The 23,914-nt window shown below is 42.5% G+C and overlaps 1 protein-coding gene and 1 long non-coding RNA gene across 3 annotated transcripts in view; both read left to right on the top strand.

The window, feature by feature from the left end:
* Positions 1-7,916, top strand: part of C2H2orf42 (chromosome 2 C2orf42 homolog) — a 35,713-nt gene extending 27,797 nt beyond the window's left edge. For both annotated transcript variants that reach the window (XM_020877820.2, XM_020877821.2), the window contains exons 9-10: positions 70-232; positions 6,767-7,916. In XM_020877820.2, coding sequence (XP_020733479.1) covers positions 70-232; positions 6,767-6,975 — 372 coding nt within the window. In that variant the 3' untranslated portion in view covers positions 6,976-7,916. The remainder of the gene's footprint in view (positions 1-69; positions 233-6,766) is intronic.
* Positions 7,917-17,915: 9,999 nt separating this feature from the next.
* LOC110127552 (uncharacterized) overlaps positions 17,916-23,914 on the top strand; it is a 113,640-nt gene continuing 107,641 nt past the window's right edge. Inside the window, exon 1 of the long non-coding RNA XR_011492920.1 lies at positions 17,916-21,870. This is a non-coding gene — a long non-coding RNA (uncharacterized lncRNA). The remainder of the gene's footprint in view (positions 21,871-23,914) is intronic.

Raw genomic sequence — 23,914 nt, 5'->3', positions numbered from 1 at the left:
TCATCCAGTGTTCGTCTACTTGTAAAGGTTTTCCTTTCTCACCTTTCTTGGTGTTGTCTCCATATCCAGATGCCTTTGGAAATCACCCGGAGTTTTATCCAGAACCGAGATGGGACCTATGAGCTGTTTAAATGCCCTAAAGTAGAAGTAGAGAGCATAGCAGAAACCTACGGTCGAATAGAAAAGCAACCAGTGCTGCGACCCTTGGAACTAAAAACTTTTCTCAAAGTTGGTAAGTAAATTGGTGGTTTCAGCAGCACACCTTCCTTTGAAGGTCACCTGTGCGTATTATGCTGTCCTGGACTTTGCGTCTTGACCTTAAGCCAAGAAGACACATTCATACATTTTGTAAAGGCAGCATGGGGTAAGGTGTTTTGTTTCATTCGAGCCACTGCTTTTAAAATAAAATTAGAGAAGTAATCCCTATTCATTATACGGAAATCATAGATTTCACTACAGAGCATAAAGAAAAATAAAAACCACTGATAATGCCACCCGCCGTGCTTCCCAAGTGGCACTAGTGGTAAAGAACCCGCCTGCCAATGCAGGAGACGTAAGAGAGAAGACAGGAAGATCCCCTGGAGGAGGAAATGGCAACCCACTCCAGTATTCTTGTCTGGAGAATCCCATGGACAGAGGACCCTGGCAGGCTGCAGGAAAAGCCCACCAGGGTCCTCTGTCCATGGGGTCCCAAAGAGTTGGACATGACTGAAGTGACTTAGCACACAGCAAAATCCCACCCACCATAGATGACATCACCATTAAGATTTTGGTGTACACTCTTTTTTTTTTCTGTGCATAGAAACAGTTTCTGAAACATGGTATCATATCTAGCTTTTTCCACTTAAAAATATATCATGAACAACTTTCCATGTCTGTCTTCAACATTATTTTAGACTTTTTTTATTATTATAAAACATATATAATATACAATTAACATTTTAACCATTTTTAAGCATAAAATTTTTCTGCCATTAAGAGCTTTGGCATTGTTATGCAACCATCACTACCATTCATCTCCAATTTTCATCTGCCTCAACTGAAACTGTACCCATTAAATACTAATCCACAGTCCTGCCTCCCCAACCCAAGTTACCATTCCACTTTCTGTCTATATGAATTTGATTACTTGAATTAGAATCATACAATTTTTGTCCTTTTGTTACTGGTTTATTTCATGTACCATAATGTCTTCAATGTTCATCCATGTTGTAGCATGTGTCAAATTTTCTTTCTAAGGTTGAAAAATGTTTCATTATATGTATAGACTACACTTTGTGTATCCATTCATCTGTCCGGATACTTGGATTGCTTGATCTTTTGGCTATTGTGAATATGACATTTTTAAACAGCTGCATAAAATTCATTCATTAAGTTATCTCACTCTGATCAACCCCGAGTTTAAGTTATATCAAACTTCTTGCTATTATAAACAATGCTTCCTTTTATAATTAACTTCCTTTTAGAAAAACCTTTTATGGCCTTAATTATTTCCTAACTTATTTAGGATATTTTGGGGGATAAATTCTTAAAAGTTAAATTGGAGGACTTCCCTGGTAACACAGTGGAAAAGAACCCGCCTACCAACGCAGGGGACACAGGTTCGATTCCTGGTCTGGGAAGATTCCACATGTCTCGCAGCAACTAAGACTAGGTGCCACAACGACTGAGCCTGCACTTCAGAGTCTGAGCTCTGCAACAAGAGAAGCCACAACAATGAGAGGCCCAGGCACCACAGCTAGAGAGTGGTCCCCAGTCACCACAACTAGAGAAAGCCCTTGCACAGCAACAAAGATCCAGTGCAACCAGAAATAAATAAAATTATTTAAAAAAAGGAAAAGTGAAATTGGAGAGTCACAGTTTATTTACATTTTTAGGACTTTTGATTTTTTTTTTTTTTGACTTTTGATTTTTTTTTGGTCACACTGCTCTCCAGAAAGATAGTACTAATTCTACAGTTTACTCCTGCTAACCATGTATGAAAGAGTTTCTCTTTTTTAATCTTTGTTGATCTGATAGGCAAAAAATATCCTATCATTTTTTTAATTTACATTACCCTCAAATATTAATGAGAGTAAAATTTTCAATTAGTCATTTGTATTTGATGAATTGCTTTTGCTTTGTCTGTTTTTAACTGAGGTATTTTAATAATAATGACACCTGCAACAAAATGCACTTAATGAGCTCTGTGCTTGCTGTTATTTTAAGTGCTTTACATAGATCAATTCATTTAATGCTCATCAGCCTACTCAGGGGTAGATACTGTGATCCCCATTTACAGATGAATAAATCAAGGTGAAGATAAGTACAGTAACCTGCCCAGAGTTACACAGCTAGTGAAGTGGTAGAGCTGATCTTCAACCCCAGGCAATTAGAGCCTTCACTCCTTGCCATCCAGTACTCACTCACCTGTCTTTCCACTAACTAGGCTATAAGCACTTTGAGGGCAGTGAACTATGTCATGGAGAAATTTAGAATCTGTAATTATTTTGTCAAACTCCTGTGAAATATACTTTTGGCTACTCTTGTGAGTAAGATGTTTATCATGTGTCTAACTTGTTACTGCCAGTGTATGGGAAGCTCTTGATTTTGGTATGCATGCATGCTAAGTCACTTCAGTCATGCGACTCTTTGCAAACCTAGAGACTGTGTAACCTGCCAGGCTCCTCTGTCCATGGGATTCTCCAGGCAAGAATACTGAAGTGGGTTGCCATGCCCTTCTCCAGATTTTGGTATCAGTTCAGTTCAGTTCAGTCACTCAGTCATGTCCAGCTCTGTGACCCCATGAATCGCAGCACGCCAGGCCTCCCTGTCCATCACAAACTCCCAGAGTCCTAGATAGCATATTAAAAAGCAGAGACATTACTTTGCCAACAAAGGTCCGTCTGGTCAAGGCTATGGTTTTTCCAGTGGTCATGTATTGATGTGAGATTTTGATATAATTAGTATCAAATTGCTGTCCTTAATGAGTTCCTATTAGTGATGATAGTTGTTTACCTGTTGGTTTCTGGAAAATTAATTATATCACTTGAAAAGTGATGATAAATTTATTTCCTATCAAATGTTTATACCATTGTCTTTTTCTTATTAAATTACCTACAACTTCAAGAGCAACAATGAATAATAGTAAAGCTAGCAGCTGTGGATTTTCATTTTATTATAGTAAAATTATTGTTTTACTATAGTTAAACTCCCCCAGCAGAGCATTTTCCAACTGTCTTGAAGAAGAGATAGTGATAAATATTCTCTGAAAAAAGTGTTCCATGATCTGATAAGTTTGAAAATGCTGCATACTGTATTTTTTTTATTTGAAGACCCTTGAATGTAAGATGTTCAGTCAACTTTGTAATAACTTTTTTGGTGGGAAAAGAAATTTTGCCACATGAAAACTTCCCTAGTTGTAAGATACACTCAGATCTCAGAAAATGTTACAGTTGGAGTAGGGAGGCAGTAGTGAGTAATGTCTTACAATATAATGTATCTCTCTTAGTAACTCATCCTATAAATTTGCATATTAAAAAATCCTGAAATAAAGATTTGTATTGAACTTTATGTAACTTAAATTTTCCCCAGTTTATTTGACCAGTGAACTCTTTTCAGGGGAATGCCATTAGTATTTCATATAGAATCCATTTCTAGAAAAAGCTGCTCTAGTAAATAATGAACTATTGATTATTAATTTCAGATAAAAATTTTTATTTTAATAGCATATCATATTCTTAGTTTATTAAGTTATTTTTATTAGGAGCTATAATTGATTTGTAATATAGGTTTTTTTAAATTATTTTTATTTATTCATTTAATTTTTGGCCTTGCCACACAGCTTGCAGGAGTTCACCAACCAGGAATTGAACCCGGGCCACAGCAGTGAAAGTACTGAATCCTAACCACTAGACCACCAGGCAGCTCCCTGGAATTGAATTTTTTAAATACCTTTTTACCATCTTTTGAGAAACCTCTAAAGATAAACTCTACTGACCCAAGTGCAATGAAATTTAAGTATAGTTGGTGTACAATATGAATTTTAGGAATCAATTTCTAATATTGAAATAATCTTACATTTCTGGAATAAATCCTATGTGGTCTTTTTTCTTTTAATATATATGTAGACTCTATCTGCTAATACTTTATTTAGGATTTTTTATTATCTATTCATAAGTATTAATTGCCTACAATTTCTTTTTTGGAGGCTATCTTTTTTGGGTCTTGGTAATAGTTATATAAAAACTTATTTGTAGGAGAAGGAAATGGCAACCCACTCCAGTATTCTTGCCTGGAAAAGTCCATGGACAGAGGAGCCTGGCGGGCTTAAGTCCATGGGATTACATGACTGAGCATGTGTGCACGAGGGTGGAGGGAGATGGGTTGGTAGCAATAAAGTGGTAGAACTAAAAAAAAAAGAAAGAAAGAAAATAATTTGTATGTTTTGAACTATTTTCCACTTTTGTCTGTTAAACATTCCGAACTCTTTAAAAACTTTTTCTAACAGTTTCTTGGAACTTTTGAATTTTTATAACTTTTGGAATTATCAGTTAATTTTTAAAATTCATGTTTGATAATAGGAACATTTAAGGTTCTTATTATTAATACCTAAATAGCCTATAATCATAGTTTAGTTTCTGTGTTCCCAATACTTTGTATTTAAAATTTCTATTTGGTTGAGGCTTTTGATTTTTATATTCTTTTTTTTTTTTATATTCTTAAGTATCCATTCCTACTTTTATTTTTTTGAGTTCAGAAGATGTGCCTTTTCGATTTTTTTAAGGGAATTTAAAAATAGTTTCTCACTAACCTAATTCATGATATGAATTTGTGCTAGCAAATGTGTTATTATTTATCCAATATAAAATCTTGTATAGCTTTAAGATTTATAAAACTTAGATAAGCAGAGCTGTAATACAATTTCCTACTACAGTTTTGTTTCTCTAAATGCCTTCTGATACTGCAAAAGCCTTTAAGTATTGTAATGCAATGTTTTTTTGGTACATTAAAGCTTTTGACAGATGTCAATGTAAATATATTATCTTAATCCATTTGGACTGCTGTAATAGAATACTGTAAACTGGGTGACTTATAAACAATAGAGATTTATTTCTCACAGTTCTGCAGGGTGGGAAGTCCAAGATTCCTACAGATTCAATGTCTGATGAGGGCCTGCATCCTGGTTCAAAGATAGCCATCAGCAGCCTTCTCTTTGTGTCGTCACATTTCAGAAAGGGCATAGATGTCTCTGGGGTCTTAAATGAGGGCATTCAATCTCACTCATCAGGGCTCTTCCCTCATGACCTAATCACCTTCCAAAGGCCCTGCCTCCAAGTACTGTCACATTGGGGATTAGGTTTTCAATTTATGAATTTGGGGAGGATACAATAATATTAGGGAGAAATTTTAGAGAATATAGATTCAGCCTATATTAACAGTTCATCAATTTAAAAATAACATTTGCCCTTAATTTGTCTTTATTCAATATTACAACAGTGACACCAGCTTTCTTTTGTTTTACATTTTTCTAATTATTGCCATCCTTTTAACTTTTTTGTGACACTTTGTTCTTATTGAATCTTATTAGTATTATATTGTTTTTATTTTTCTCTGAGTTTAATATATCCCCTTTACTGTAATTAATATAGTTAGTTTTCTGTCATCTTGGTTTTTTATTATTTATTATTTTTGGCTGTGCTGGGTCTTCTTTGCGGCGCAGGCTTTTCTCTAGTTGTGGCAAGCAGGGGCTACTCTCCAGTTCCCCTGTGCAGACTTCTCATTGCAGTGGCTTCTCTTGTTGCAGAACATGGGCACTAGGGTACACAGGCTTCAGTAGTTGCGGCTGTCTGGCTTAGAGCACAGGCTCAATAGTTATGGCTCATGGGCTTTGTTGGTCCTCAGCACATGGGATCTTCTCAGATCAGGGACTGAACCCGTGTTTCCAGCATTGGCAGGTAGAATCTTTACCACTGAGCCACCAGGAAAGCCCCCTGTCTTTTTGTTTTTTCTGTTTTTTGCTAAATGGACTATGTTTTCTGTTTATTGTCTCCATGTTTTTGAGGTGATACCATATGCTTGTTTTTAATTCTGCTAGTACTTTATATTTATTCAAGAGCATTCTTTAACCTGAGTTTTTCACATTTAAATCTTTAATATTCTGGACTTTCTCTTGATGTAAATTATGAAGTAAGATTCTGTCATCTTTTAGTTTCTTCCAGATAATTATGTAGTTGATGCACCCCATTTGTTATAAGAAACACTTACTTGTATTTCTTACACTAATTGAAAATACCATTTTGGCCTTATCTTAAATTTGTCTTCTTTTTGTATCCATTTTGGATCTTTCTTTTTTGTTCTTTTCATCTGTCTAGATATATGCCAGTACAACACTCTTGTGGTTATTATGGATTTGTAATATATGTTAGAACCATGTGGATTTTAATTGTTTCTTTCTAGTTTTCTTGAAACTTGACCTTTTCTTGCTAGTCTCCCTTTTCATCTCATCCAGCTGTCTTTTCCTCTTAGCCTGGCCTCTGCTTATGATTCCTTTGGCCCTCTTTTCATAAAGGCTGGGTCTTATTTTATTTGAGAATGCCAGACAGTTCTGGATAGATAAAGCAGTAATCACTTTTCCCTTCCCTTGATTCTTCTTGTTGCCCCCCCCCCCCTTTTTTTCTTCTCATATAGGTTTTTTTTTTTAACTTCTTTGTGCTTTTAAAATTTGTGAAAATTTATTTTGGAATTATACTAATCAATTCTTTTTTCTTTTCTTTTTTCTCTTCAGGCAACACTTCCCCAGATCAAAAGGAGCCAACACCTTTCATCATCGAGTGGATCCCAGATATTCTGCCCCAGTCCAAGATAGGTGAACTTCGAATCAAGTTTGAGTACGGGCATCACCGCAACGGGCATGTGGCAGAGTACCAGGACCAGCGGCCGCCCTTGGACCAGCCCTTGGAACTGGCGCCTCTGACCACCATCACTTTCCCTTGAAGCAAAACAAGAGTCTTGCTGCTAAATTTGCACATCCCCACCCTTTGACAACTTTAAATACTAGTTAGACACTTAGATGGCTCTGTTCCTTAGTGAACTACTCTTAGCTAAGATGCAGCTTCTCAGTGCATTCAAGTGAATTCTTTTGAAGAAAAACTCTTCTTGTAAATAGCCCTTTTGGTGCTGCTGTGTATAGCCTTCACTTAATGTGGATGATATTCCTGGGTAGAGTTTTTAAAGAAACAAAAAGAAAACCAGCTCACTTACCTCCCTGAAGGACTCACCTTTAGAGTTTGTTTCGACCTTTTCCTAATTCTCTAAGAAGTCAGCAGCACTCCACCTTATACTAACATGTTGGAAAATTAATACCTTGGTTAGGGCAAAATGTTGAAGATCATCCTGACAGAGTTCCAATCATATCCTTTTATTCTCTTCTCAAATAATGCACAGTGTCACTAGTTTTTATAAATTATATCTTCTGTTGGTCTAATTATAAAATTATAAACCTTTTGGGAGATTTAGGTGATAGTGAACCAGGAAAAAGAGATTCAGGTGTCAAGGCAATATTGATTGACGTTTCAAACTAATGCTTGTAATTGCTTGTTCACTTGATTTTTATTTCCTCCTTTACTCTCCAAAAAGCTTAACAGGTGATAAAACTCAATTTCTATTTTTTAATTCATTGATTACAGAATGGAGATACTGTAAGTCACAGAATAGAAGCCTGCCTTTAAGGAGAAAAGAAGAGAATGGAACATTTCCTATTTGACTATTACATCTCAGGCATTTTCATTTCCAATCTCACTTAATCATTTTTCTTATTTAGTCCTCATCATTATTTGAATTTAGCCACCATTCCTTCTTTTATAAAGTTAAACAGTCTCTCTGAGATTAAGTATCTTACTGGAAATAGCATTAAAAATGTTTCATTTCATTCCAAAGTGCATGTTCTTTCCACTTTATCATATTGCTTTATAAATTCTTCATAATTCATTATCTTTGGAAGACAAGAAAAGTGTATAGGTAGGCAGTTTTGACTGCCCATGACAAAAAGCCAACTCTAACCAGCTCAGGCAAAAATAGGAATGAATGACTGGTTCATGGACACTAAAACAGGGCTAGACAGCTATCCTCCGGTGGAGCAGGGCTATGGTTAGGCCTCAGAACCCCTGCAGCCAGGGTCCATCTGACCCATCTCTACCTCTCCTGAGGCTTCATTACTATCAACACAGAGCAGCTCCTTCTGGTAGGATATCTGGCTCCTAACACATCCTGGACAGCAAAGAGATCAAATCAATCAACCCTAAAGGAAATCAATCCTGAATATTAATTGGAAGTACTGGTGCTGAAAGCTGGAGCTCCAATACTTTGACTACCTGATGTGAAGAACTGACTCATTGGAAAAGACCCTGATGCTGGGAAAGACTGAAGGCAAAAGGAGAAGGGGTTGGCAAAGGATTAGATGCTAAGATAGCATCACCACCTCAATGGACATGAATTTGAGCAAACTCCAGGAGATGGTGAAGGACAGGGGAGCCTGGCGTGCTGCAGCCTATGGGGTCACAAAGGGTCGGAAAAGACTTAGTGACTGAACAACAATAATAAATGCACCTGAAGCTATGGCTTTCACTTCCGCTCTAGAACAGGACTGACTCCTCTGCTCAACTCGAACGTACAAAGTCCAAAATCCCCAAACAAAGGTCTCATGGACCTAATTGAGGTGGGAGACAGGTCTGTGAGCATTTTTGGTAAAAGGACCTGTGCCCCTACATGAAGGAGATGGGTAGACAAATTAAGGGTTGTTTGTCCTCTACAACTGAGGGGCTGGCTTGTGTGGAGAGTTCTCAAGTGCTTCAGACAATGGGGAAGATCCTTGAGGAGAACCCAGAGGTCCAGGGAGAATTAGACTTTGTGCTGGGATTTAAAGGAGAGGAAAAGGGGAATTCCCTGGTGTTCATGCTTCCATTGCAGGGGACACGGGTTTGATTCCTGGTCGGGGAACTAAGATCCTGCAAAGCCTGCCACGTGGACAAAATAAAAAAGGATAGGAAGGGCTTGGATAAGTATACAGAAGAGGAGACATTAAAACTAGGTGAGGCAGAGTGCCTGCCTGAAAAGTAAAAATACCCATAGAAACACAGTGGCTGGCCTATTCTAAGTCCTTCAGTCTTTGAGGACATCAGTCACAGTTTTTTTATCAAGCTAAACCTGTGAGAGGCAAATCCTGGCTCAGTCTAGCAGTACTTGACTCCAACCTTGGAGGCCATTAGAACCACGTGGGCCATAAAATACATAGCCAGGGCAAATTATTTACCCAAAGAGGCGCCCCCCCCCCTTCCAGTGCTGGGGTGTTCACCCAGGACCCCCTGGCCCATCAACACAGTCCATCAAAATCTGGCATGGGTTCAGAGTTACATTGACACCCTCTCTACCAGGTTGAGCACAGTCCTAAGTACCAGTAGGGTTGTTGCACCCACTCCCAGCATCCAAATACCTTTGGGACACCATCAGCAGTGACCTCATTTCAGACGTGCCCCTCACTACAAGAGTAGAATGGGCCTAGATACTCCCATCAGTCCAGTGCTCTTCAAACCCTGCACCCACCCATACACACTCCCTCCTGTACCATCTGCTGCACACCTCCTCCATTACTTGTTGGACTCTCCCAGCTCTTTTGAGGGCTGCCCATCTGCTGCCTTTGCATGCTGCAGCCACTGTTTGTATTCTGGAGTGGGCAGTGCAAAACCTTCCCATGTCCACACAGCCTTGCTGCCTACTGCACAGACTGACCATCCTCAGACTTGAGTGTATACTGATGGGCATCCTAAATCCTCCTTCAGGCAACACTGCCAGGCCCCTAACACAGTGGGCATGGTGAGAACTACTTGCTACTCCTACACCCAGGACACTGTGGTTCACATCTGCCTCTACCAAAATTGCTAGCATCTCAACAGCTTGCTACTATTCAGAGGCATGAGAGGCCACTCAGAGACCTTCAGAAAATCCGACTCTAAGAACCACCCGCCTAAGGGAAGTTCTGTAGGCCTGCCATCTGGTTCTCTCAAGGTACCAAAGGTCATCAGCTCTGTGACTTTCTGGGGGAAGGTCCCCCTCTTCTCTCACTGATTCCTGTTCTGTCTGGTCAGCCAATCACTTCCTTTTCCCTCCAGCCCACATGTCCATACACAGGCATTCACACCAGCCCCCATGCCGGGCCACTTACAGAATGCAACCTGTATATATCATCCCAGAGGAACTCCTCTATCACTACCAGGTCTCCTATGTCAGAAACAGGCCAAGATGTGCCCTCCACTAAAACTCAGGGAACTCCTGCTTTATCCACTGAAGGTGAGGGAATGAATGGGCAGGGGCTGCCCTCCTCCAGCCCTTTGAATGAATGGACTCTCTCAGCCAAAAGTCACAGACAACACAGAAAAGTCAGTCAGAGTACAGCCCTGTGTCTATTTTGTCGGTGAATTTCCCAAGATGAACCTGCTTAACTCAACATAGTCCCCCCACCTTTTTTAAAAATCTTATAGATTCTGATTTCCTACTTTTCTTCTGGTCCATGTCGTGATATTTCCTGGCATTCCTTATTTGATCCTCTTTTTAAACGTCCTTACAGGGAGTTCCCTGGTGGTCTAGTGGTTAGGATTCCGGGCTTTCACTGCTGTGGCCCAGGTTCAATCCCTGTTCAGGAAACAGATCCCACAAGTCATGTGGCCCAGGTAAACAAAAAAACAAAACCTCCAGCCTGCCTGCCCTCCCACAACCAGGCTCCCTTCACATCTTTCTACCATCCCACCTATCTCAACAAGAAAGGGCGGGAGGACATGTTTACACTAGTGTTTTAATGTGCACAGACATCACCCACGGATATAGTCAGACCATATAGTCAGAAATTCCAGGGTGGAGTCCAAGAGCCTGCAATTTTATCATCCGGCTGGATAAAGCAAGTTGCTGGACTGAAGAAATGCTGCCAGAGTGCAGGCTGCACTTCGAATTGCAGGATCTAATACCAGCGCTGGTGCAGACCCTCACCTTTCAATGCTAATGGGAGAGGGCAGTGCTTCTGGTCGGTAACAAGCACATAGCTAGGTGGCTCAAGGCATATTATCAGTGGGAGCTGTTTTATGGAACACTACTGCAAAGCTGATCCTACAGATGAAGCCTTGCTCCTGGGAACTAGTCACCATCTGACGGTTATAGAATACAAAGCCGGTTTGCCACCATCTATTTTCCCTGCAATTTTTCACCCTCTCCCCAGAACACCATCTTAAGGTTCAGAGTTTAACTGCTGGGTTCACATCCCTTACTCCATTACCCGCTTATGAGCCCTGTAACCTTAGCCAAGTTTTTAAAATCTCTGAGCCCAGTTTCCTCCTGTGGATGATGTGCATAGTAAATGAGATAGTCTTGTTAAACGCTCATTAAATACTATTACCCTTAACCTGTTTCTCCTCTACCGTGTTTTTCTAACTTAGTTTTGGTGCTTTTCGTCCCTCAACAGCTTTTGTACCTAAAACCATTGCCATACAGGGAGTTCACAACCTGATTAAAGTAAAAGAAAGGCCAGAAGTAAATATGAAAAGGGATATTGCTATCCCTTTCCTTCATATATTTTCCTTTGCTTTTTCCCCCCAAATTTTCTATAACCAACAATGTAACTTACATTGTTAAGTTCGAGAAAAGGCAAGGTTGTAACCTCAAATGAAAGGGGAATAAGCTACCACACTGTACTGATAAAAGAAGCAAAAGGAAGACACGCCGGCGCCGAGGGCGGAGGCTGGTCACGCGGCCACCGCCCCCTCGGTTCCGCAAGCTGACGTCAGTCACGTTCTCCTCTCGCCGGCTCCGCCGCTTCCGGCCATCTTGGGGCTTTTCTTCCACCAGGCGGCGCCGCAGGACGTTCTGTTGCCGACGTCTCTTGCGCAGCCGCGTCAAAGCCCCGGACACGTCACCACCTTCGCGTCCTTTCTGGAGAGCGCGGGAAGGCGAGAGCTGGAGGACGGTGACGTCACCGGGGTTCCCCGCGTGGCTCTCGGGGGCAAGGGAGGAGCCGGGGACGTGGCGCGCGCCGGGTGGGGGCCGTGGGTGGTGCCGGTCGGTCCTGCCGGGACTGACCGGGCCGCGCCCGCCGCCGACGCTGCCTCGTGACCCATTGTGGGGCCGGGCCGGCTGCCCGAGCTGCGGCAAAGGTGCTGAGGAGGCGGGCTCGGAGGGGAGGGGTGCTGGCGGCCCGGCGCGAATCTCTCCTGAGGTCTTTAACCGCCCAGGCGTGCCCCAGGTACCTTCACATCCTCTGTAAGGCCGGGCACCGACTTCCTGACACCCTCGTGCGGTTGGGGCCGATCCTGGACTCTGGCCGGCTGATCCGCCGGGGCTTCGGGGCACGTGGGGCCTAACTGCACCCAGAGCCGCCGCGCCAGACCCCGGGCCCCTCCCCGCCCAAGCCTCGCCCTGGCTGTCCTGCCTGGTGTGGAAGGAGAAGGGAGCCTGGCCTCTGGCTGGCCTGTCTGCCTTGAGCGAGTCGTTCAAATCTCCTTTCCAAAACACTGTCCACTCCAGAGACTCACTAGTCTGTGCCTAGCAGCCTAGTAGTAGTCAGCCAGTCAAGATGTAAAAAGTTGCTTTTCCACTTTTTCCCACCGGGTTAGAGTCACCCTAACCCTTAGAGCCACGTTGCAGGGACGTTAATCTCTGGGTAGTTCTTTAAAGGCTTTGTGTGGTTCCCAGTACTGAGTTCTAATGGAGAGAGACTTCCCTTTTCCTAGCATGAGCTCCACAGCCTACCCAGTGAGTGGCTTTAGAAGAAGAAGGCTCATCTATTATCTGATGAGTTGAATGTGGGGCCTGATGAGAATTTACGGAAGGGTGGTTAGGGGAATTTTCTCTGGGCCCCAGCACCTGTGATACTGCGAGGCCACAGGATTTCCTGCTGGGAGCCTTGTCTAGGGCACACTGCCTTGTGGCACCGTGCAGTTGTCTTTCTGTTCTAGCTGCTCCTTCCTAGAATTTTTCATCTCATGTTACAGTGCTGTGGCCATTTCCTGGGATGGCATGAGCGAGCCATGGGGACAAGCCACTCCAGTAGCTTATAGGAAGCTGATCTAACAGAGTAAACAGTGCAGGACTATCTCCTGGAAGGAAGAAAACGAATGTATCCTGGAGTGCTTATATAGCATGTAGCAGGGACTGTGTTTCACACAAGTTAGTTCATTAGATTCCCACAGCCGGTCCTGTGAGCTCGGTTTGAATTATCCTTTTATAGAGAGGAGGAAACTTCTGGTTAAACAGCATAAATGGTGTGCTTCATCACTTCTTATAGCAAGAATGTGATAGAGCAAGTGATTTCAGAGGCCCTACTGAAGTTCCATTGCAGCACTCAGGCAGGAAAGAGGCAGTAGGAGTCAACCCTTTTCTCGAATATGAAGTGCTCGGGACCAGAGAGTAAGAGTGAAGGCATATTACACTAAAACCTTCCTCTCCGCATCCCAGTCTCTTGGCTACACCTGCCATGTGTATAAGTCAAAAAAGCAGGTTAAGTGATGGAGCGCTGAAGGGCAGCCTTTGAGATCTTAGAAGTCCCCAAAGACAAAGAAGGATCACCACTCCCAATACACACTTCGCTTTGGTCATGGATGGGTTAATGGAAAGACTGGTGTATCAGACTGGGGCCTTTTTTTAGCACCATCTGGCAGAAGCCACCTCTCCCGCACCTGCTCCATGTACAAACCATTGCTCATTTGCCAGTCAGCAGTGTGAAAGGCAGAAATGTGGTGTGTGTGTAAGTTAGGTTTACTGCTATCTCAGAGAGGTGTTTGGAGAAGGAAATGGCAACCCACTCCAGTGTTCTTGCCTGGAGAATCCCAGGGACAGAAGAGCCTGGTGGGCTGCCGTCTATGGGGTGGCACAGAGTCGGACACGACTGAAGTGACTTAGCTGCTGCTGGTGCAGAGAGGTGTTCTCTGAACTTCATCCTGAGAATGACAACCCACTGCTAGTTTATGGAAGTGAAAGAGACCTGAGTAAGGCAACAAAGGCATAAGTCCTCTCTCCATTTCCGTTTCCTTCCTTTTTGTAAAATCTTGAACTTGGCTAGAGCAGAAGATAAACACATTCCCGGGATAAGGCAAACTAATAAGGGCCCAGGTGTTTCGGAGTCGTTCCTCAAAGCCCAGGACTTTGTAGGTAAATATTCCCTGGTTTTGAACAAGATAGGTAGCTGTTGTGTTTCGGATTGAGAGAGCAGATGAGCCTTTGTTAGTTGACCCTGGGCCACTTTAAATGGAAGGTGTTTTTTTCCTTCCTCTTTGCTGCCAAAGCAATTCTTTCTGTCCTGCCTTAGGACCTTAGTTTGAAACCTACAAGGCACCTGGTCCCCCAGGTGCTTATTTGGAGAAATTTCTTCTATTTTGCCAGTGCAGTTTACACACCACAGTGACAGGAAATAAGTCTGCTTTCATACCAGTAAAATCCACATGTAATGGATGATGCGCTCTCCATGAGAGTAAACCTAGAAAGTGTCTGTAAATTTGTTGCCCAAATGATTAAAGACATTCCAAGCCCTAATCAGACGTCTGGGAGCAGTCTCAGGAAGAAAAGGCTGGAACGTGGTTGTAATTTAGGTTAAGTGATAAAGCAGTTTAGAGTCTAAACTGAGCAGAAGCGGTTTGGCCATCCTTGGAAGTAGAGCACTGGCCCTGGTACTACCTAAAGAAGGGCAGGCCTTAACTGAGGGAACTTGAGCACTGTGATGGCCTTGATCAGACTGCTCCTGTAGCAGGGGGGGGGCCCTGCCATAAAGAGAGATGGGACTTTAGGTTGATTACTTTTGTTCTCAGTTTCTGTTAACCAAGCACTCTTCAGCCCTTGAGAAAAAGATCAGCCAGTCAGGCCAACTCAAGCATTCTAGTCCATCAGAATGCCCACAGTTCCTTGGTATGAATCATTACATTGGCATTTGGTTTGTATGCCCTGCAACCTCTGTGTGAACTTGGTTAATAGGTGTTTTAGAGGTGGATCCCTTCACATGGGACGGCTTAAACCTGTAAGGCCCAGATTTGGGTCTTGTTAAATCAGCAAGAAATTAAGTTGGGGAGGAGGGGCAGGAAGCCAGCTTTGCCAAGGAAATACTACCCTTGTCTTATTGTTGACCTTCCTATTGCAATCACGTTCAGGAAAATTATCAGCACAAGGCAGAAAGTGTTAAATTCTAGATGAGGGATACAGGCATCAAGTGCTATGGATTCCAAGGTGGGGGGAGATTGCTGTGAGAGGTTAAAGAAAAGATGGTGTCACAGAAGAGCTGGGTAGGATTTGCCAAATGGATAGGATTTCAATAGATGGAGATGTTGGAGATGGAGAAGAAATATCCTCTGCTATTTCAGTGAAGTCCCTCTAGAGCTGATGTAAAATGTATGGTCATCTGATCTCTTAACTGTTAAGCCAAAGAAAAAAAATACTGTTGTGGCAGGAGAGGGAGTGGTAGGCCCCAGAGAAAAGAAAAGAAAATGAACTGTTTAGTCAGCAGCTTGTTTATTTAACATGTCCTGAGTTTTTAGTATGTGCCAGGCGCTGAGCTGTGTCTGGGGGATATATAAGTGAACAAAACAAACAAAAGCCCTACCTTTCTGTCTAGTGAGGAGAAAGAAAGACTATGGAAGGAGGGTGGGAAAGAAGGGTTGGATGAAGGGCTATATAGTATGTCAGATGTGCTGTGGAGAAAATTAAAACAAGGAGTGGGGAGGTTGGAGGATGTACTGAGGGTTTTTTTTTTCTTAAAAATTTTTTTCTCTTATTTTCTTTTTTTAAATATTTAATGAATTATGTGCAAGTTAATATAAAGGTAAAATATATGTGCAAGCTAAAGACCCAGATCTGGGCCTTTGATCATTTTTTGTGAGAAGGGGGAGCTGACCAGGTTGTGACCCAGAAGATAAAATTTGTCTGAATATGACTCACTGCCTGGGGAAAAGTAAGCCATGGTGTATGAATGGAGCACTTCTGAAAGCAAGAAAAACCAGGTGCAATGATAGAGGAAAACAGAATTGTACCCTAAACCTCTAAATATGAATATTATGGGTCTAAGAAAATAGGTGTTGACCTTGTGAGATGTGATAGACCTAAGCGGGGAAGAGGAAAAAGCTAGAGAAACACCTCCACTCCTTTTCCTGCACGGGGGAGTGGGGGCCTGGGGGAGCCAGAGGGAAGGAAGTCAGGCCTTGATACAGGGTGACTGTGGAATCTGCAGAGACCACGTGTTTCCTCGAGAGGTTCGCTGTTCACAGATGTGCCTGTGAAGCTGGAGATACGAAGTTCAGGAGGGACCTCAACCTGCTCAGCTTGTGTGTCACAGCACTGTTTTTTCCTTTTCTTTTTTATTAAAAATTGGGAAAAAAATAAAAATTGGGGTATAGTTACTTTATAATGTTGTGTTGGTTTCTGCTGTACAACGAAGTATGGTCTGTTGTATGTCTATGTGTATACATATGTCCTCTCCTGTTTGGACCTCCCACCCCTTCCACCTCTCTAGGTCACCACAGAGCACGAGATGAGCTCCCTGTGCTATAGACAGCAGGTTCCCACCAGCTGTGTGTTTTACACATGGTAGTGTATATTTGATGGCAGTTATCTCAACTGAAAGGTCTGGTCTTGACCAACCCTGGAGTGAGAAATGGCAACCCATGCCAGGATTCTTGCCTGGAAAATTGCATGGACAGAGGAGCCTGGCGGGCTGCAGTCCATGGGGTCACAAAGAATCAGGCATGACTGAACGACTGAGCACAGTGTATATATGTCAATCCCAGTATTCCAATTCCCCCCATCCCCATCTCCCTGCCTCCTGTCCACATGTCCATTCTCTACATCTGTGTCTCTATTCCTGCCCTGCAGGTAGGCTCATCTTTACCATATTCTGATCCCATATATATGCATTAGTAGATGATACTTGTTTTTCTCTTTCTGATTTACTTCACTCTGTATGATAGATTCTGTGTCCATCCATGTCTCTACAAATGATTCAGTTTTGTTCCTTTTTATGGCCAAGTAATATTCCATTGTAGATATGTACCACATCTTCTTTATCCATTCATCTTTTGATGGACTTTTAGGTTGCTCTGTGTCCTGGCTGTTGTAAATAGTGCTGCAGTGAACATTGGGGTACACATGTCTTTTTGCATTATTGTTTTCTCGGGGTATATGCCTAGTAGTAAGATTGCTAGGTCATATGGTAGTTCTATTTTTAGTTTTTCAAGAAACCTTTGTACTGTTCTCCATAGTGGCTGTACCAGCTTACATTCCCACCAACAGACAACACTGTTTTCTCACCAAGACTCAGAGCTATAAAGTTTATCAGACTACTTGGTGCCAGAGGTGAAACTGGGACAAAATATTGACACCATAAAAATGTTTTTATGACTTACAGAATAGTAGAAGTAGAAACTTGTGGTTGAGGTGAGAGCAAAGGTGGTGGTATGAATACTAGTGTTATTAGACAGTACCCCCAGAACATGGCTGAGAGATGTACAACAGGGCCTCAAAAGTCTACACTGACCTGTAACAACAGTCAAAGAGTCAGTGGTCATCTTTCTTCTCTTTGAAGCTGGGGAAACTGGCATGGCTGGTAGCTGAATTGGCTCAGCTTATACACTGGCTTTACCTGCCTCCTCCTCCCCCCTCTATTAATGATAAGGTTAGGGGGAATTTAAAGGACTTCCTAATGGGGTGGGGGGGTGGGAGTAGAGATCACACTGTGTTCTTGGCTCTCCCTCCCTGTTCTGTTCCTCTCTAGGTCTGTCCTTGGGCAAGTCTCTCTCCCTCTTGGAGTTCTGGCTTCCTTTCTGTGCACAAAGGACTTTAACTGATCTCTGTTGTTCCCTCTGACATTCTGTAAAGAGATTGGGGCCCCTTCATCTTAACCCAGCCTGTTCATTTGGACAGAGATTGGTCACTTAGAGATAGTTGGGTGTCATCCTTTTCTGAACAGTGTTTTCCTTTTTGCTTCCTCTGCCACAGAAGAGGCAGTGGGAATAAGTGCAAGAGAAGTTCGGTGGGGACCTGAGAAGTGGCATCTTGCCCAGACACAGTCATGGACAGTGGAGACCTCCAGCTTTATAGTCTCAGTCTGTGATTTTGAAGAGTCTTCAGGTTGGCCAATAGTTTCTGCATGTGGTCTGGCTTTGCCCATGAGACATGATAAACATCAAGCATACTGTTTGACCTAAAAATGGCAGCCCCCTCTCTCCTGTCTGAGGTAGTGATCCTGTGTGCAATCACTTCTTTCCACTCCCATTGGCCACTACCTTAGTTCTGCCCATCTTCATCTCTTCCCTCAATGACTGCAGGTCATTAAGGTCACCTGGTCTTCCTGCATGCACTTTAAGCCTCTTCAAGTCTTCCCCGAATATGCCTGTCTGCTATGCAGCCCTGGTCATGTTACTCCCCTGCTTAAAACCCATCGGTGGCACCTCACTGTCTTCAGATATTTATCGGCAACTAATATGTACCAGTGTCTCCAACCCCTGGGGGACACAAAGGGAGACCCAGCTCCTGCCTTAGCCTGACAACGAGGGCCTCGGTCACCGGATTCTAATTTCCCCATCCATCCTCATCTCTTCCACCCCACTTTTCCCACCCTCTATTCTCAATGCACACAGCCATGGCTTGTCTCTCTCCTCTGTCCCTTTGCCCATGATACTGTCACTGCCTGGATGTTCTTTCCTTCCCACTCCCCTGACCTGCTTCTGTTTACTCTCAGGTGGGCAGCTCAGGCATGACTCTTCCCTAACTCTCTGCGTGCCACCGTGTTTGAAACAAGGCAGGCACACAACAAGAAGGGCAGTCACACGCGACATCCACACAGTGCTTTACTGGACTTGATCTTCTTGGCTCTCCATCTCCAACTGTGAACTTCTCAAAGGCAGGGAACTGGGTCTTATTTGCCTTTGTGTTCTCAGACCCCCTAGCATAGTGCTTAAAACCTCAGAGGTATTCTATAAATGTTTGTTGAATGAGTAAATGAATAAATGAATTAACGGATGAGTGTTCTGGTCTGGAGCTTGCCATGACAAGCCTGGAGAACAGGGCCCTGACTTAGAGTCTCTTCTCCTTTTAATGGATCCTTCTTATCTTGCGGGCTTCCCTGGTGTCTCAGTGATAAAGAATCTGCCCACCAGTGCAGGAGATGCACCTTCTATCCCTGGGTTGGGAAGATCCCTGGGAGAAGAAAATGGCGACCCACTCCAGTATTCTTACGTGGGAAATCCCATGACAGAGGAGCCTGGGCGGGTTACAGTCCATGGGTTGCGAAAGAGTTGGACATTACTTACCAACTAAACAACTTTTATCTCGTGGTTCTCCCAGGGAGATGATTTATAGTGTTCAAGATATAGCCTTATACTGTTTTGCTGAACTGAACTGTTCAATGTGGGTGGCAAACCTATGGGACAGTGGGGAATTCACAGGTGATCTTCAGAATCACAAACGAAACAGCGCCTACCATCTTATATGGTAATGCTTATACCCCAAGTTTGTTAAATCTTGTTGTAAATTTGGTCCAAGGCTGTTTAAGACAGGGCTCTGGCAGTTCCCTGATGGTTCAGTGGTTGGGACTTCACACTTCCACTGCAAGAGGCACAGGTTTGATCCCTGGTTCATGGGAAATAGATGGAGAAACAGTAGAAACACTGGCTGACTTTATTTTTAGGGGCTCCAAAATCACTGCAGATGGTGATTGCAGCCATGAAATTAAAAGACGCTTACTCCTTGGAAGGAAAGTTATGACCAACCTAGACAGCATATTAAAAAAACAGAGACATTACTTTGCCAACAAAGGTCCGTCTAGTCAAGGCTATGGTTTTTCCAGTAGTAATATACAGATATAAGAGTTAGACTATAAAAGCTGAGCGCCAAAGAATTGATGCTTTTGAACTGTGGTGTTGGAGAAGACTCTTGAGAGTCCCTTGGACTGCAAGGAGATCCAACCAGTCCATCCTAAAGGTGATTAGTCCTGGGTGTTCATTGGAAGGACTGATGCTGAAGCTGAAATTCCAGTACTTTGGCCACCTCATGCAAAGAGCTGACTCATTGGAAAAGACCCTGATGCTGGGAAAGATTGAAGGCAGGAGACTGAAGGAAGGGGATGACAGGGGTGAGATGGTTGGATGGCATCACTGACTCAATGGACATGAGTTTGGGTAGGCTCCGGGAGTTGGTGATGGACAGGGAGGCCTGGCATGCTGTGGTTCATGGGCTCGCAAAGAGTCGGACACGACTGAGCAACTGAACTGAACTGCGGAACTAAGATCCCGGAAGCCACACAGCATTGCCAAAACAAAAAAGACCTTGTCTGCTCAGAATGTGTACATGGAGTCTTCCCCAGGCCCCATTCCTTGAATCAGTTCATGCCTCCTCTTTGTCTGGAAGAAAATCTACCAGTTATTAATGGAAATAGGTGATTTTCATACCTGCTAGTGAACTCCTTTGCAAACTGACCGATTTTCTGAGATTCTCAAGGACACAACCTGGCAGTCTCCCATCTGTCGACTAGCTCAGATTTTTCAGCGACAAAACCGTGTTTCAAGCCAGGATGTCCTGACAGGAAACCTGAGAAAGGCAACACTCCTTCCTGCCGCTGTGTTTTATATGGATCTGTGGAAGCCACATTGGTGCAGCAGCTTCTGGCTACTTCTTTCAGTCTGTGGTGTTCATTTACCCTCAACCTGGTTGGGGTTTTCCCTGAGAATAAGCCAGGGCAGATGAATCTCATGGTGTCATTCCTGGGGATGCTGTACATGTGTAATACACGTGGGCCTCCAGTCTCTGTGGTGCTGTCTGCTGTGTGTTCCCAGCACATTTAGCAGCACTCGCTCAATAACAGTGTTCCAGCCCAATACTCTGCGGGGGTGGGGCTGGTTATATGGTTCTAGACGCCTGATGCCTTGGCAAGCTCAACGCTGCTGAGAATGACTTGCTTTTTGACTCATGTTTGATTTGAGCAGAGCCTTTCATTGAACGCACCTGGCATACATCTCAAATTTCCTGCATATTAGCCAAGGAATTCTAGCTACTGAAAGCTGAATACTATGACACTGTTATAGCTAATTAACACCCTGAAAGGTTAGTGAATCTTGTGTGGATTACATTACCCAGAGTTTGAACTCTTGCTATGATCTTTATAATGTAAAAGCTATTTCTCAAAAGTCTTTAAAAAGGGAGAAGCTAGAGAAAACCATCCCTGTAAATCATATTTCTGAACACGGCTAACCATGAAAATGTTCACAACTTAGTGGTATAGTTGATACCTTGCAAATGGATTTAAAAGAACAAAATGAATGAGCCCAGACACATTTATGAGTTGAAGATGTCCTAACGGGGATTAGAAATTGAGGGCTGGAGCTGGGTCTCACATTTGTTTTTGTCCCCAGCACAGGGCCTCAGACAGCCATGGATACATATTAGGTGTCAATTGACAGTCACTGAATTACTAAATGAAAATTTACTGGGACTCTCTGCTCTGCTAAACTCGACACACAATTAGTCCTGCCCCATGGGATTCTTAGCACGACCAGATATTTTATGAGAGTTGTCACTCCGAGTTGATTGGATAGACAAAGTGAAACCAAGGGATTGTGTTTAAAACCAAATACATTTACTCAGCTAAATTTTTATAACTGAGATGTTCTACTTTGGATGAAGCTGGACAAAATGACTCCTAACTTGAGGTTTGTAGGTTTGGGAAAATATAGTTTGTTTTTTTTTTTTTTGGTTGTTTTTTTTTTTTTAAGACACTGAAATGAACCCAGCAGGCCAGCTGGCAGGAAGTCAGACTGCGGTCCTTGCCTCAGAGGATGACACAGGCCAAAGGAGAGAAGGAAAACAAGACAGCCAGAGCAAGTAAGTCATTTTGCAAAGCTTTGCAGAGCTTTCCAGGTTTTTCTGGAAAAAGGAAGAAAAGAAAGAGGAAAGGGCAGGAAGAGGATTGGTTAACAGCTGGCTACAGAAATGCTGATGAGTGGCTTTGTGTTGGTTTTGTTTTTCTAAGTTAGGAGTAAGGAAAGAGGGCGTGCTTGGCCTGGCCCTGCTTGTCTGATCTCTGTGCTGACGCTGTTGTTCCAGCCACTGGAGGAGTCCTCAGGCCTACTACCCAATGTGTCTCATTGAAAAGCGGATGCAGACTGCCTTCCAAAGATGTCTTAAGGCATGTGGAAGAGCAGAAAGGACAAAGTTTTGTTTTATTTTGCTTTTAAAATGTTTATGTGTATTTACTTTTTTGAATTGGTAATTCATATACATGGCTCAAAACTAGAATAGTATGAAAAGGTATATAACGAGAAGTCAGCGTGACTGAGCGACTGAACTGACTGAACGAAAAGTCTCTCTCCTGTTCCTGTACCCATCTGCCCGTTTCCCCCATCCTAAACAGAAAACTCTTGTTACTAGGTTTTGTTTATCCCACTAGTGATGTGTCTGTGCATGTGTGTGCATGCTCAGTCCCTCAGACATGTCTGACTCTTTGCAACCCCATGGACCATGGCCTGCCAGGATCCTTGGTCCATAGAATTTTCCAGGCAAGAATACTGGATACTGGAGTGACTTGCCATTTCCTACTCCAGGACATCTTCCCAACCCAGGGATTGAACCTGTGTCTCCTGCATCGGCAGGCAGATTCTTTACCACTGAGCCACCTGAGAAGCTTTTTATGCATATACAAGCTAAAATATATATTCTTCTTTACTCCATTCTAACAAATGGTGCCATGATGTACAGACCTTTTGCACCTTGTTGGGGTCCCCATCCTCCACCCCCACTTAACACTGTCCTGGAAACATTTCCTTCTACGTGTACAGAGAGCATTCTAAGTTTTATTTTTGTGGCTGCAGAGTTTTGTACTGTATTAATGTAGTGTAATTTATCTGGTTTCCCTGAAGGAGGTTTAGGTTATTTTCAGAGTTTTGGTATTATGAATAAGGGCATGGACCTTAAAAACAGATATGACTTCAAATCCTAGTCTGATGCTTGACTTTAGGCCTTCATTGCCTCATCTGTAAAGTGGGGATTATTTTATATTTTTATTATCTGTCTCATAACATTATTGTGAATGATTAAGTAATATATAAAGTACTTGAGAAATAGTAGGTACCCAGTGAAACCAATATATTATACCTTGCAATCAAGCATATTAGAATTTTATCTTGAAAAAGAAGATACTTTGATTACTCCTAATTAGAGTAATCACATAAATTTAAATACTTTTTTCAGAACCAATGTATATTTATTATTTTTAAAAATCCAGATAAGTAAAAAGGGGAAATACAGATAGCTTATAGTGGCGCTAGTGGTGAAGAACCTGCCTGCCAATTCAGGAGACATAAGAGACATGGTTTTGATCCCTGGGTTGGAAGGAAGAAGATCCACTGGAAGAGGGTGTGGCAACCCACTCCAGTATTCTTGCCTGGAGAATCCCCTGGGCAGAGGAGCCTGGCAGGCTACAGTCCATAGGGTCGCAAAGAGTTGGACATGTCTGAAGTGACTCAGCACATAATTGTACCACTGAAAAAAATTACTAATATGTTTTGATCTGTCTTTTGAGTTATTTCTCTAACCAAATGTGCATATAGTATAAAATTCTGAATGGAATGGTGCAGTACATTTTTATAACCTGCCTTCTTCAATTAACAGTGCTTGCAATCATCTCTCCATGTCATAAAATATTTTTCTCATTGTTTTTAATGACTACCTAGTATGTCATCATTTGGATTTACAATAATTTATAATTTATTAAAAATTATCTCGAATTTACTTATACATAAATATTTAATCTCTCTAGAATTAATGGTCATTCATGATATGAGTTAAGTAATCTAAATTATTATTATTTTTTTTTACAAATGGTTAATTAGCAACTTGCCTGACATCCTTTATTGAACAAGCCACACTT

This window comes from Odocoileus virginianus, chromosome 2 (assembly GCF_023699985.2).
Source record: "Odocoileus virginianus isolate 20LAN1187 ecotype Illinois chromosome 2, Ovbor_1.2, whole genome shotgun sequence".
In the NCBI taxonomy this organism is placed as follows: domain Eukaryota; kingdom Metazoa; phylum Chordata; class Mammalia; order Artiodactyla; family Cervidae; genus Odocoileus; species Odocoileus virginianus.
The sequence above is the reverse complement of the archived record's forward strand: the minus strand, read 5'-3'. Positions and strand labels throughout refer to the sequence as shown.